The sequence below is a fragment of the Bos taurus genome, chromosome X (assembly GCF_002263795.3).
Source record: "Bos taurus isolate L1 Dominette 01449 registration number 42190680 breed Hereford chromosome X, ARS-UCD2.0, whole genome shotgun sequence".
Lineage (NCBI taxonomy): Eukaryota > Metazoa > Chordata > Mammalia > Artiodactyla > Bovidae > Bos > Bos taurus.
In genome coordinates, this window is record NC_037357.1 from 31,703,484 (window position 1) to 31,717,608 (window position 14,125).

At 40.3% G+C, this 14,125-nt stretch overlaps 1 protein-coding gene across 1 annotated transcript; it reads right to left on the bottom strand.

Moving 5' to 3' along the window:
- Nucleotides 1-266: 266 nt before the first annotated feature.
- LOC784285 (pre-rRNA-processing protein TSR2 homolog) lies at nucleotides 267-6,470 on the bottom strand. Its single transcript, XM_059883820.1, has 2 exons — nucleotides 6,431-6,470; nucleotides 267-832 (listed from the first exon to the last, which is right to left on the bottom strand). Exons 1-2 carry the CDS (start codon nucleotides 6,468-6,470, stop codon nucleotides 306-308), a joined length of 567 nt encoding a protein of 188 aa, XP_059739803.1. The 3' UTR covers nucleotides 267-305.
- Nucleotides 6,471-14,125: the final 7,655 nt, after the last annotated feature.

The following is a 14,125-nucleotide window of genomic DNA, read 5'->3' on the forward strand; positions in this document are numbered from 1 at the left end:
ATTCCCCTGCCTACTATTCCCCTGCCTACCAGTTATTAGCTTCTCCCCCAGTCACTGCCATAGCACTCATCCCTCCTTCTTCACACTAACTGCACCCAAGAGACACTTTGCTAGGAAACCAGATCTTATCACTCAGATAACCCCAAGACCAAGGACCCTTGGATTCTTCTGCCCCCCTGGAAGAAGCTGGATGAGGGAATGGGGTGAGAATGGAGATGAGATAACCAGTACAGAGGTCTGCAACCCTCCAACAAAAACCCTACAAACAAGTCCCAAGCAAACAAGGACCCAGACCGTTTCCAGCCCTACTCATTTCTTTCTCTGGTCTGGCCATCCTCCACTTTATCCTCTTCCTTAATAGTCTGGGAGTCTGGACCAAAGTGTTCAGGCTGTGGGCAGATCCCATCTGTAGCTGCCCCATATTTCATAGCTGCAATCTCCATCTCCTTCATGCTATTTGCACCATCATCCTCATCAGTCTCTCTGGCTGTAGTCAGTCCATTGACTCTGACCTTACACTTTCTTTGCGTGATGAGAGAGGCCATCACCTTCAGAGCAGCCCTATCACTCCTCTGGAAGTGGTGGAACATGGTCTGTAGCTGCTGACTCACCTGGGGCAGACTCCCACCCCCCACAACTGTATTAAACTCATTTTTCATTAGCTCCCTGAGGAAGTCCTTCACCTCATCTAGCTCCAAGTCAGCATTGTGGAAGAAGTACTCCTCCACTGCACTCCCCAGCCATTCAGCCTTCTCCCAGCTGTGCACAAAGCCATTCTCCACAGCGATCTGCAAGGTGGGCCAGGCCTCCAGCGATGTGCAGACCGCAGTCCCTAAGAGCCTCTTTCTTTATTTCTTAAAATAGAAATGGGTTATTAATTTTAGATCATTCTTCTTTTCTAATATTTGCATGTAATTCTATAAATGTCCCTCTAAATATTATTTTAACTCTATCACAAAGTTTGATAGGTTGTATTTTCATTCTCATTTAGTTCAATATGTTGAGACTTGTTCTTTGCCCCATGGTTTATTTAGAAGCGTGTATTTTAATTTCCAAACATGGGGATTTTCCAGCCCTCTTTCTTTTATTGATTTGTAGTTTAATTACAGTTTTGTCAGAGAATATACTTTGTATGATTTCTATTCTTTTAGATTTCTTAAGGTATGTTTTATGACCTAGAATGTAGTCTGCCTTGGTGAATGTTTCATGTGAACCTCCGAAGAATGTCTATTCTGTTGTTGGATGGATTATGCTATAAATGTCACTTAGATCAAGTTGATTGATAGTACCCTTCAGGCCATCCATATCTTTATTGATTTTCTGCTTGCTGGATCTATCAATTAATGACACAGGAGTTGAAATCTCCAACTGTAATGGTGGACTATTTCTCCTTCAAGTTCTATCATTTTGCTTCATGGATTTTGATGCTCTGTTGTTAGGTACATAAATGTTAAGGACTGCTATGTGTCTTTGTAAAAGTAACTTGTTTACCATTATATAATGTCCCTCATTATCCCCTGTTAATCTTTTTTATTTTGAAGTATGCTTTGTCTAAATTTAAGATAGCCCTCCAGCTTTCTTTTGATTAGTGTTGGCATGATGTTGTTTTCTCCATCTTTACTTTTCACTGACTATGAATCTTCATAATTAAAGTGGGTTTCTTGTACACAGCATGTACTTTGGTTTTGTGTTTTGTTGTTGCTATTGTTGTGTCCTATCCATTCTGACAATCTCTGCCTTGGACTGGTATAGGTAGAGAATTCACATTTAGAGTAATTAATGATCTATCATCTTTGTGACTGCTTTCTATTCATTACTTTCAATTTTTTCTTTGATTCTTTCTGTCTCTTTCTTGTTTCTCCTATTTTAATTGAACATTTTTTATGATTATAGTTTAGATCCTTTTCTGATTAAAAAAAACATGTATTTCATTTTTTTAAAATTTTAGTGTTAAAATATGACTTACAATATACATTTTAAAATAATATATGCCCACCCTCAATTGGAACAATAGACTGGACATGGAACAACAGACTGGTTCCATATAAGAAAAGGAGTATGTCAACACAGTATATTGGCACCTTGCTTATTTAACTTATATGTAGAGTAAATCATGTATGTAGGTGTACTATACATATATGTACTGTACTTATATGTAGATGTGCTTTACATATATGCACTATACTTTTATGTAGAGTATATCAGCTGGGCTGGATGAAACACAAACTGGAATCAAGATTGCTGGGAGAAATATCAATAACTTCAGATATGCAGAGGACACCACCCTTATGGCAGAAAGTGAAGAGGAACTAAAAAGCCTCTTGATGAAAGTGAAAGAGGAGAGTGAAAAAGTTGGCTTAAAGCTCAACATTCAGAAAACGAAGATCATGGCATCTGGTCCCATCACTTCATGGGAAATAGATGGGGAAACAGTGGAAACAGTGTCAGACTTTATATTTTTGGGCTCCAAAATCACTGCAGATGGTGACTGCAGCCATGAACTTAAAAGACGCTTACTCCTTGAAAGGAAAGTTATGACCAACCTAAACAGTATATTAAAAAGTAGAGACATTACTTTGCCAGCAAAGGTCTGTCTAGTCAAAGCTATGGTTTTTCCAGTAGTCATGTACAGATGTGAGAGTTGGACTATAAAGAAAGCTGAGTGCTGAAGAACTGATGGTTTTGAACTGTGGTGTTGGAAAAGACTCTTGAGAATCCCTTGGGCTGCAAGGAGATCCAACCAGTCCATCCTAAAGGAAATCAGTCCTGAATATTCAGTGGAAGGACTGATGCTAAAGCTGAAACACTAATACTTTGGCCACCTGATGCAAAGAACTGACTTCTTTGAAAAGACCCTGATGCTGGAAAAGATTGAAGGCAGAAGGAGAAGGGGACCACAGAGGATGAAATGGTTGGATGGCATCACTGACTCAATGGACATGAGTTTGAGTAAACTCCGGGAGTGGTGAGGAACAGGGAGGCCTGGCATCCTGCAGTCCATGGGGTCTCAAAGAGTTGGACACGACTGAGCAACTGAACTGAACCCTCAAATGACATTATATCAATTCTCATAAAATTAGTGGAGTATTCTTAGTTCTTTCATTCTTTGTTTTGTGATATTGCAGCCATATACTTATTCATTTGTTATAAACAATTGATGCTGTAATTGCTTTAAACGAACATTTGTGCATGCGCATTAAGACACTTCAACCATGTCCAACTCTTTGTGACCCTATGGATTGTAGTCCTCCAGGCTCTTCTGTCTGTGGGACTCTCTAGGCAAGAATACTGGAGTGGGTTGCCATGCTTTCCTCCAGAGGATCTTCCTGACACAGAGATGGAGCTCAAGTATGCTACAGCCCCTACATTGCAGGTGGATTCTTTACTGCTGAGCCAAAATATATGTTGTGTACAGGAAACTGACTTTAATTATGAAGATTCATAATCAGTGAAAAGTAAAAATGGAGAAGCCCAAACAAGCATTTATCTTTTACCAATTAAGAATAAGAAAAATGCTTCATTTTATTTTACTTTCATTTATTTATTTATTTTATGACACTTTTTCTTTCTTAACTCATAGTTTCTGTTTAATATCATCTTATCCGGTGGAAATAACTTATTTTAACATTTCTTACAGACAAGATAACTGTTAAGAGTAAATTGTCTTATTTTTTGTTCATATGACAATATCTATTTCTCCTTTATTTTTGAAGGGTAATTTTCCTGGACATAGAAGTCAAGTTTAGTGAGATTTTTTAGCTTTTTATTTATTGACATGTTGTCCATGTACCATGAATTTACCAGTTAAAATGTACAATTCATTGATTTGTAATTTATGCATAGGTTACATAACCATAACCGCTACCATATTCTAGAATATTTTCATCACTCCAGTGGGAAACGCTATACAGTTGGCAGACATTTTCCATTTCTCCTTTCATCTGGCCCTTCACATCCACTACTCTATTTTCTGTCTTTAGAGAATTACCTAATCTTGGACATATTCATTTATATGAACAGAATAATGCAATATGCAGCCTTTTGTGCCTGGCTTCTTTTAATTAACACAATCATTTCAGAGGTATAGCACGTTATAGCATGTATCAGAGCTCCGTTCATTTTATGGTCAAATAATATTACATTGCACGTTTTATTTATTTGATCACCAGTTGGTGGACATTTGAGTTGCTTCAACTTTTTGACTATTAGAAAGAGGACTGTTATAAACATTCACGTTCAAGTCCTTGGATAAACATTTTTTTCATTCTTTTTGGTGTATACCTAGGAGTGGGATTGCTGGGTCATATAGTAACCCAATGTTTAACTTTTTAAGCAACTTCCAAAGTGTTTTCCACCAGGGCTATACTATTTTGTATTCCCATAAATGGTGTATGAAAGTTCAAATTTTTTCACATCTTCATCACACTTGTTCTTGTCTGTTCTCACTAGAGCCATCATCTTGGTGTGCAGTGCTTAGTTGTCATCTGTATATCTTTATTTAGTGAATTTCCTGTCCAAATCTTTTGTCCATTTTTTTGCATTGTTGCCTTTCATATATATTTACCAGATTCTTAAGTTTTTCATACTTAAATGTTATTGTTAATGTTACTATTTTATTTTAATTTTCAATTGTCTATCCTACTATATAGAAAATAATTAATTGGATTTCATATATCAACTGTATATCTTGCAACATTGCTTAAATTACTTCTTAGTTTTTGTTATTTGTTGTTGTTGTAGATTTCATTGGGTATTCTACACTGATGTCGCCTGCAAATAAAAACGGTTTAATTTTTTTCCAAACTGGATAACTTCTCATACATTTTCTAATATGATTTCAGGGACAGAAATTCAGTACAATGAGAGTGGACACCTTTTTGTTATTTTGATCTTAGAAGAAAAGCACTCAGTCTTCTACTTAGAGAGTCAATTCCTAGGAAGGTTGATAAGAAGTTCAGGGTCCCCAAGGAGGAAAAAGGGATCCAGGTTCTCAAGGAAGAGAAAAGGACAAACATTTTTTTCTACATTGCTTTGTCTTAGTTAATATAACAATGTATCCTTCTCAAGGATATGTTTCTCTTAAACAAGAACCTTCTGACTAACCTTGTTATCTTAAAACTTGTATACTGCAGGAGTGGGTCTGGTAAGATCTTTCTATTGTTAGTTTTAATCCTATCATATTAAAATGTAAATTGTGAGAGTGGGTCTAGATCTTTACAATCTTGAGACATCCTTTTGATTTATTGTAATAACCAATTGAAAAAGTATATAACTCCCTTTTCTAAGAGTAGCGAGTGGGGCACTCTTTGTCTCCCTTCTGATGTCTATGTCAGAAGCTCTCTCTGTCCTCTTGCACTTTAATAAAACTCTGTTACACAGAAGCTCTTGAGTGGTCAAGTCTGGTCCCTGGACCTAAAGCTAAATCTTCTTCTTTGGAGATCACGAATCTGACATCACTCTCCATAATCTATCTTCTTGGGGGCTCGTCTGGGATCTTCAGGACAAGGTAAGAACGTTCAGAGCTCTAGCCTCCCTGATTTCTCAGTATATACGTTTTCTGCTTTACTTTACTAACTCTTTGGTGTGCTTGTGTGAATGAATGACATGCCCTGCGTGAAGCAATTGATGAGTCCTGTTCTGCGGTTTTGAGGTGCCTTGTAATGACTGAAGGCAGCCCCCAAAAGGGGAGCCTTGTCAGGGGTTTATATGGACCTGCCAATGCCAAGAGACACCCAAGGTCCCTGTGAAGGGAGTGGCCAGAAATGGGCAAAGTGTGTGGTCCAAACTTTATTTTCTTGATCACCTTTTCCTGGTCTGTTTGACCATTTCATAATTGCGTGGGGAATTAGAACTACTAACCTACTCTGTCAGATCATAGACTTCCAAGGGACTTGTGATCCATGAAGTTACTGTATACTTTTACTTAGACCCCTTGTATAGAAGTGCCTAGCCTTGCTAGGAGCCAAAAGTTACAAGAGCACGTTTGGGAGTGAGGCGGGGCTCTAGCTCCAGGAACGTCTCTCAGGCTAGAGGTCCATCTCTTGGCTGCCTGCTTCAAGGGCCAGCAACCTAAAAGTGAGTCTTTGTCATGGCTGTGCTTCTGATCTGTGTGGATACAAGCATCGCTGGTAACCATGAGGTTTTTGAGGACACAGATAGGGAACTGCAGGACCTGGTTAGATTGCAAGTGCAGTGGGCTTCTTCCTTTGGTAGTGCTAGCTCTTAACAGACCAGAGAAAGCTCTTGAATGGCCTCTGTCTCAACTTTTTAGATATTTCTTTTGTGAAAGCTGTGGAAATGAACTGGAAGCATTGACCCTAGTAGCTTGAGGACAAAAATCACTTTTTCCTCACTGGCTGACCTCATATATACTGCTGTGGTGACACTCATAAGGGACATCTTGGTTGTTGTTCACCCCTTTATGACTCACCACTTCTACTATGGTCAGGACGGTACTCAGGAATGTGCATGGGCACATGTAAGATGGATGCTTCCCCTAGTAGTCCTAGCTTGGGAAACATTCTGGAAATCTACTCTGTGCCAACCTGAGTGGCATCAGAAGAAAAGGGCAAATTAAACAAAGGTCGTGGTGGTAAGGAACTGAAAATCAATCTGGGATGCCATCAGGTCTACCTTGATGCATCTCCACCCTTCCTCAGTGGTAGAACCAGGAGGGATGAGTAAGGTGCCTGCGTCGGTTAGGGAAAGACTAAGTCTGGCCAGGGAAGGAAAGCTTTGGTGGAAAGTCTGTCTACACCCCCATCTAAAGCAGAGAGGGACACCTCCAGTGGAAAGAAGCCATGGCTGTGGATGCCACTTTTTTCTCTCTTACAGACGGGAGCTACAAGTTCCAGAACCAATCCTTTAAAAAGTATTTTTAAAAAACTGGGACAAGTTTGATCCTCCGAACTTAAAAAGACATGCCTGATATTCTGTGATACTGAATGGCCACAATATCCTTTGTGAGACGGGAAACACTGGCCAGCTGAAGGGTCTCTTAATTATAATACTGTTTTACAATTAGATCGGTTCTGTAGAAAACAAGAGAAATGGATAGAAGTGCCATATGTGTTGCTCTTTATCTCTCTGCAAGACATGCCAGACTTATGTCCTAAGGGTACAGATTTGAGTATGAAACCTACAGCAGCTGCCTCCTGTCCTCTTACTTTGACCCTGTATTTGGGGTTCCCAACTGAACAGGCTGAGAATAGGGGCACCCTTTCAGGAGGGGTTGCCTCGGTCTTGGTAGAAATGCAAGGAGTACCAATTGTGGTCAACACTATCTAGAGGATCCAGAAAAGTTCATAGAAGCCTTTATGGAACTAATTTTACTTTATGACCTTTCTTGGAGAAATGTAATGTATGCCTTGGGGCAGACGCTGATTCCTGACTCAAAAACTCAAGTTTTAGGGGAAGCTACTCTTTTTGGTGTTGGTGATGGACAGGGAAGCCTGGTGTGCTGCATTCCATGGGGTCACAAAAAGTCAGACACGACTGAGTGACTGAACTAACTGAAATGCTTTTGGAGATGAATGACTTAAGCGTGAGGCAAGGAAAAAAGGGAACATGAAATAGCCCTCCTTCTTACTGGGAGCCAAACAGTTTCAATAACAGAGCCGGTTTGCTGGATGTATTCTTGAAGGACCTAAGCAAGCACGTGCTAAGACTTTAAACTATGCTAAATTGGCTGACATAGAACAGGGAAAGAAGGAAACTCCTGGTAAATTCCTATATAGACTATGGGAGGCTCTCCATAAGTTTACTGACGTTGATTCTGAAAGTCAGAGGGAAAAATAATCTTGAAAGATAGATTTCTCACTCAGTCGGCTCCAGATATCTGCTGTAAGCTACTAAAACAGGCATCAGACCAAATCAGTCTTTAGAAAAACTGTTGCAGCTAGCTCAGATACTATATTATGGTAGAGAATATGAGGAGGAAAATAAGAGCCAAAAAATAAATAAATAAATAAATAACCAGGCAATAGACTGAAGCCCCAACAATGGCTGTTTGACCTGCTCTGAAACAGCCTGAGGAAAAATATCCAGAGGAAGCCAGGTGAAAAGGGATGGACTTGTTATTACTGTGGAAAGGATGGGCATCTCAAGTGGGATTGCCTTCAGGCATCTAAGATGCCCCAGCTCCTTGTCTGGTCTGCAAAGGACCATATTGGAGAAGAGACTGCCCTCCAAGGTGTAGGCCCCAGGGGTCAGACTCTCAAGACAATTGGGACTGAAGGTGCCCCAGGGTCCCCACAACAACCTCCCATCCTAATTACACTTGAGGAACCCTGGGTTTTAATTACTGTGGAGGGGGTACCAATCAGTCAATTTCTTTTGGACACTGGAGTAACTTTCTCTGTGCTCACTGAAGCCCCTGGTCTGCTTTCTTTCCAATCCACTACTATAATGGGACTGTCTGGATGAGTCAAATGTTATTATTTTAGTTGTCCTTTAAGCTGCAACTAGGACTCTGTACTACTTTCTTGAGTTTCTAATCATGCCAGAGTCTACCTCACCCCTTCTGGGGAGGGATACACTGAGCAAGGTCCAGGCCTCTGTTTTCATGAATATGGAGCCTGCTCTTTCTCTCCCCTTAATTGAACAAAATGTAAATCCTAGAGTGTGGACTGATGGAAAAACTGGGTAGAACACAAAATGCTGTGTCTATCATTATCAAGCTCAATGACCCTCACCTATTTTCACATCAAAAGCAGTATCCATTAAATCCTGAGGTTAAGGGTTAAAATCCATCATTTAAAATTTAAAGGAACAGGGGCTATTAATTTCCTGTAATAATCCATCCAACACTCCTATTTTGGGTGTGAAAAAGTCAAATGATAAATGAAGACTTGCTCAAGATATACAAATAATAGGTGCCTAATCCTTATACTTTATTGTCTGAAATTCCTAAACAAGCCAAATATGACTTTAAGACAATTGAGAGGATTTTGGGGATCACAGGCTATTGCTGCATTTGGATTCTGGGTTATGGGGAACTTGCCTGGCTTTTATATAAACTTATAACTGAAACTCAGCAGGGCCAAACCAACAAGCTGGTTTGGTCCCCCAAGACTCAAAAGGCTTTTAAGACTCTTCAAACTGCTCACTTGCAGGCTCCAACTTTGAGCTTGCCCACAGGATCGGAGTTTAGTTTTAGTGAAAAAAGGCTATGGCCACATTTCTTAAGGGAAATCGCTGCTATTGTTTTGCTAATGCCTAAAGCTCATAAGTTTACTAATGGACAAAATCTTACTGTACTGACTTCTCATGAATGGGATCTTAAACTCTAAAGTTCAGAGCAACAATGCTCTTTCTTTAAAGTTACTGTAACTCAAGGGGTGTCAAAAGCTCTAGGAATAAAATATCACTTACACTGTTTCTGGAGACCCCAATCTTCAGAAAGGGTTGAAAAGGCTAATGACATTATTAAGAGGCATCTGTGTAAGCTAACTCAGGAAACACAAGACAGTTGGTTTAAAGTTTTACCCATAGCTCTAACAAGGGCTTGAACTGTTCCTAAGAAGGGATTGTCTCTATGGTAGACCGTTTTTGTGCACAGATATTGTCATAGATATCATAGATCCTTCATAGATCCTGAAGCCTTGAAATTAACTATGTGACTAAACTTTTAGCTTTTCAATAGACATTCCCAGGAGGCTAACTCCTGACCCAGCCTTTGAGTCAAACAAGCTGCTGTTTGAGACAGGCACCAAGGTCCTGATAAAAACATTGGGATCTGGAGGGCAATCTTTTAAGGCCCTCTGGGAAGGCCCTTACCAGTTTATTCTTTCTTCTCCCACAGCTGTCAAGGTGCCAGGAATTGATTCCTGGGTGCACCACACTTGAGTTAAAAGCTGGCACCCTGACCAAAACTAAAACAATGTTATTTCATGTCTTTATCCTCTATGCATTCACCTTTTACTTTTCAAATAGACCTGATAATCTATGTGGGCCTGCATCTGCTGACTCCAAAAGTCCTGAGTCTGCCATTTGACATTCAAGACAATGCCTTCCTGTCATAGGCTCATTCTTATGCTGCATTCCATAATTGGTCTAATTGCTGGGTCTTCGGAGTGCTCCCCTCATCATCAATTAAAGGTTTCACATGGAGGGTTTCTCTGCTTCAAGGGAAGGACTTTCTTCAACTCTGCATATACCTTCACCAACACCAATCAAATGTGACGTCTCTTCTTGATCTGATGACATCTAACAGTCCTAAGATGGACTGATGTAACTATGGACATAATGTAACTTTTAATTTTGATTATATTTTAACTTGGTTTAATGACTATTTCACCTTACATCTGTAACTGTATAACGGGATTTGTTTCTAACCGTTTGAAAGCTTCTAAGTTACAAATGGTTGTTCAAGTTCCTATGAGTGCTACAGCCTCCTTCAACTATTATTTGGGACCCCTGAATCAGAGATCCTCAATATGAGGGTTAGAAGAATATGTTGCTTCAAAAATTTAGGGACAATGCCCCTCAGCAGCAGGAAGTAATTATGGAATGAAAACAATGCCCCTCTCCCTTGGTAAAATAATTCTCCTAAAAGAAAAGGGGGGAATGAGAGAGTCAATTCCTAGGTAGGTTGATAAGAAGTCCAGGATCCCCAAGGAGGAGAAAGAGGCCCAGGGCCCTCGAGAAGTAGAAAGGAGTCTGAGGCTCTCAAGGAGGAGAAAAGGACAAACATTTTTTTTTTTCTGCATTGCTTTGTATCTTGCTCAAGGATATGTTTCTCCTTAACAAAAACCTTCTGACTAATCTTGTTATCTTAAAACTTGTATACTGTGGGAGTGTGTCTGGTAAGATCTTTCTATTGTTAGTTCTAATCCTGTCATCTTAAAATGTAAATTGTGTGAGTGGATCCAGTAAGATCTTTTACATCCTTGAGACATCCTTTTGATTTATTGTAATAACCAATTGAAAAAGTATATAACTCCCTTTTCTAAGAGTAGCAGTGGGGCACTCTTTGTCCCCCTTCTGATGTCTATGTCAGAAGATTTCTCTGTTCTCTCCCACTTTAATAAAACTCTGCTGCACAAAAGCTCTTGAGTGATCAAGCCTGGTCCCTGGTAAGTGTGATGTTAGTTATACTGTTTATTATCTTCATCAGTTTGAGGAGGTTTTCTGTTTCTAGTTTTCTGAGAGTTTTTATACACAATGTGCTCAGTCACTTAGTCATGTCAAACTCTTTGTGACCCCATGGACTGTAGCCCGCCAGGCTCCTCTGTCCATGGGGATTCTCCAGGCAAGAATACTAGAGTGGGTTGCCATGCCTCCACCAGAGGATCTTCCCAGTCCAGGAATTGAACCCAGATCTCCCGCATGGCAGGCAGATTCTTTACCATATGAGCCACCAGGGAAGACCAGGAATACTGGAGAGGGTAGCCTATCCCTTCTCCAGCAGATCTTCCCAATAGAGGAAGATGTTAGACTTTATCAAATTATTTTTCTGCATTTATTGTGATGACCCTACAGCTTTTCATTTTTAGTTCTTTTTGTTCATTTCTGTTCAGTCTCTCAGTCATGTCCAATTCTTTACGACCCCAGGGACTGCAGCATGCCAGGCTTCCCAATATATTACCAACTTCCAGAGTTACTAAAATGCATGTCCATGGCTGGTGCCATCCAACCATCTCAGCATTTGTCATCCCCTTCTCTTTCTACATTCAATCTTTCACTGGATCAAGGCATTTTCTAATGAGTCACTTCTTCACATCAATTGGTCTAAATATTGGAGCTCAGCTTCAGTACCTATTTAGTTCTTTAGTAAGATGAACTACACAGAATGATTTTCAAATGTTTAACCAATCCTGCATTCTTGGGGGTTGGGGGACAAAACTCAATATATCATGGTGTGTCATACTTTGTATATATTGATGGACTTAGTGCTTCATTCTGGACACATTCTACTGCCACCTCTTCAAGTGCACAGTTTACACCAGCTTCCCTGTTTAATCTGTCATCTATTCTATCCACTGTTTTTGTCAACTGACGTGACAGCTTTCATATCTATAAGATCAATTTAGGTCTACTTTATGGTTTTCAGGTTTCTATTTAACTTTCAGTTCAGTTCAGTTCAGTTCAGTCCAGTCGCTCAGTCGTGTCTGACTCTTTGCGACCCCATGAATCTCAGCACGCCAGGCCTCCCTGTCCATCACAACTCCCGGAGTTCACCCAGACTCAAGTCCATCGAGTCAGTGATGCCATCCAGCCATCTCATCCTCTGTCGTCCCCTTCTCCTTCTGCCCCCAATCCCTCCCAGCATCAGTCTTTTCCAATGAGTCAGCTCTTTGCATGAGGTGGCCAAAGTACTGGAGTTTCAGCTTCAGCATCATTCCCTCCAAAAAAATCCCAGGGCTGATCTCCTTCAGAATGGGCTGGCTGGATCTCCTTGCAGTCCAAGGGACTCTCAAGAGTCTTCTCCAACACCACAGTTCAAAAGCATCAATTCTTCGGCACACAGCTTTCTTCACAGTCCAACTCTCACATCCATACATGACCACAGGAAAAATCATAGCCTTGACTAGATGGACCTTTGTTGGTAAAGTAATGTCTCTGCTTTTGAATATGCTGTCTAGGTTGGTCATAACTTTCCTTCCAAGGAGTAAGCGTCTTTTAATTTCATGGCTGCAATCACTATCTGCAGTGATATTGGAGACCCAAAAAATAAAGTCTGACACTGTTTCCACTGTTTCCCCATCTATTTCCCATGAAGTGATGGGACCAGATGCCATGATCTTCGTTTTCTGAATGTTGAGCTTTAAGCCAACTTTTTCACTCTCCACTTTCACTTTCATCAAGAGGCTTTTTAGTTCCTCTTCACTTTCTGCCATAAGGGTGGTGTCATCTGCATATCTGAGGTTATTGATATTTCTCCCCACAATCTTGATTCCAGCTTGTGTTTCTTCCAGTCCAGCGTTTCTCATGATGTACTCTGCATATAAGTTAAGTAACCAGGGTGACAATATACAGCCTTGACGAACTCCTTTTCCTATTTGGAACCAGTCTGTTGTTCCATGTTCAGTTCTAACTGTTGCTTCCTGACCTGCATACAGATTTCTCAAGAGGCAGATCAGGTGGTCTGGTATTCCCATCTCTTTCAGAATTTTCGACAGTTTATTGTGATCCACACAGTCAAAGGCTTTGGCATAGTCAATAAAGCAGAAATAGATGTTTTTCTGGAACTCTCTTGCTTTTTCCATGATCCAGTGGATGTTGGCAATTTGATCTCTGGTTCTTCTGCCTTTTCTAAAACCAGCTTGAACATCAGGAAGTTCATGGTTCACGTATTGCTGAAGCCTGGCTTGGAGAATTTTGAGCATTACTTTACTAGCATGTGAGATGAGTGCAATTGTGCGGTAGTTTGAGCATTCTTTGGCATTGCCTTTCTTTGGGATTGGAATGAAAACTGACCTTTTCCAGTCCTGTGGCCACTGCTGAGTCTTCCAAATTTGCTGGCATATTGAGTGGAGCACTTTCACAGCATCATCTTTCAGGATTTGAAGGAGCTCAACTGAAATTCCATCACCTCCACTAGCTTTGTTCATAGTGATGCTTTCTAAGGCCCACTGGACTTCACATTCCAGGATGTCTGGCTCTCGGTGAGTGATCAGACCATTGTGATTATCTGTGTCGTGAAGATCTTTTTTGTACAGTTCTTCTGTGTATTCTTGCCACCTCTTCTTTTTTTTTTTTAAATACCACCTCTTCTTAAAATCTTCTGCTTCTGTTAGGTCCATATCATTTCTGTCCTTTATCCAGCCCATCTTTGCATGAAATGTTCCCTTGGTATCTCTAATTTTCTTGAAGAGATCTCTAGTCTTTCCCATTCTGTTATTTTCCTCTATTTCTTTGCATTGATCACTGAGGAAGGCTTTCCTATCTCTTCTTGCCATTCTTTGGAACTCTGCATTCAGATGCTTATATTTTTCCTTTTCTCCTTTGCTTTTCGCTTCTCTTCTTTTCATAGCTATTTGTAAGGCCTCCCCAGACAGCCATTTTCTGCATTTCTTTTCCATGGGGATGGTCTTGATCCCTGTCTCCTGTACAATGTCACGAACCTCATTCCATAGTTCATCAGGCACTCTATCAGATCTAGGCCATTAAATCTATTTCTCAC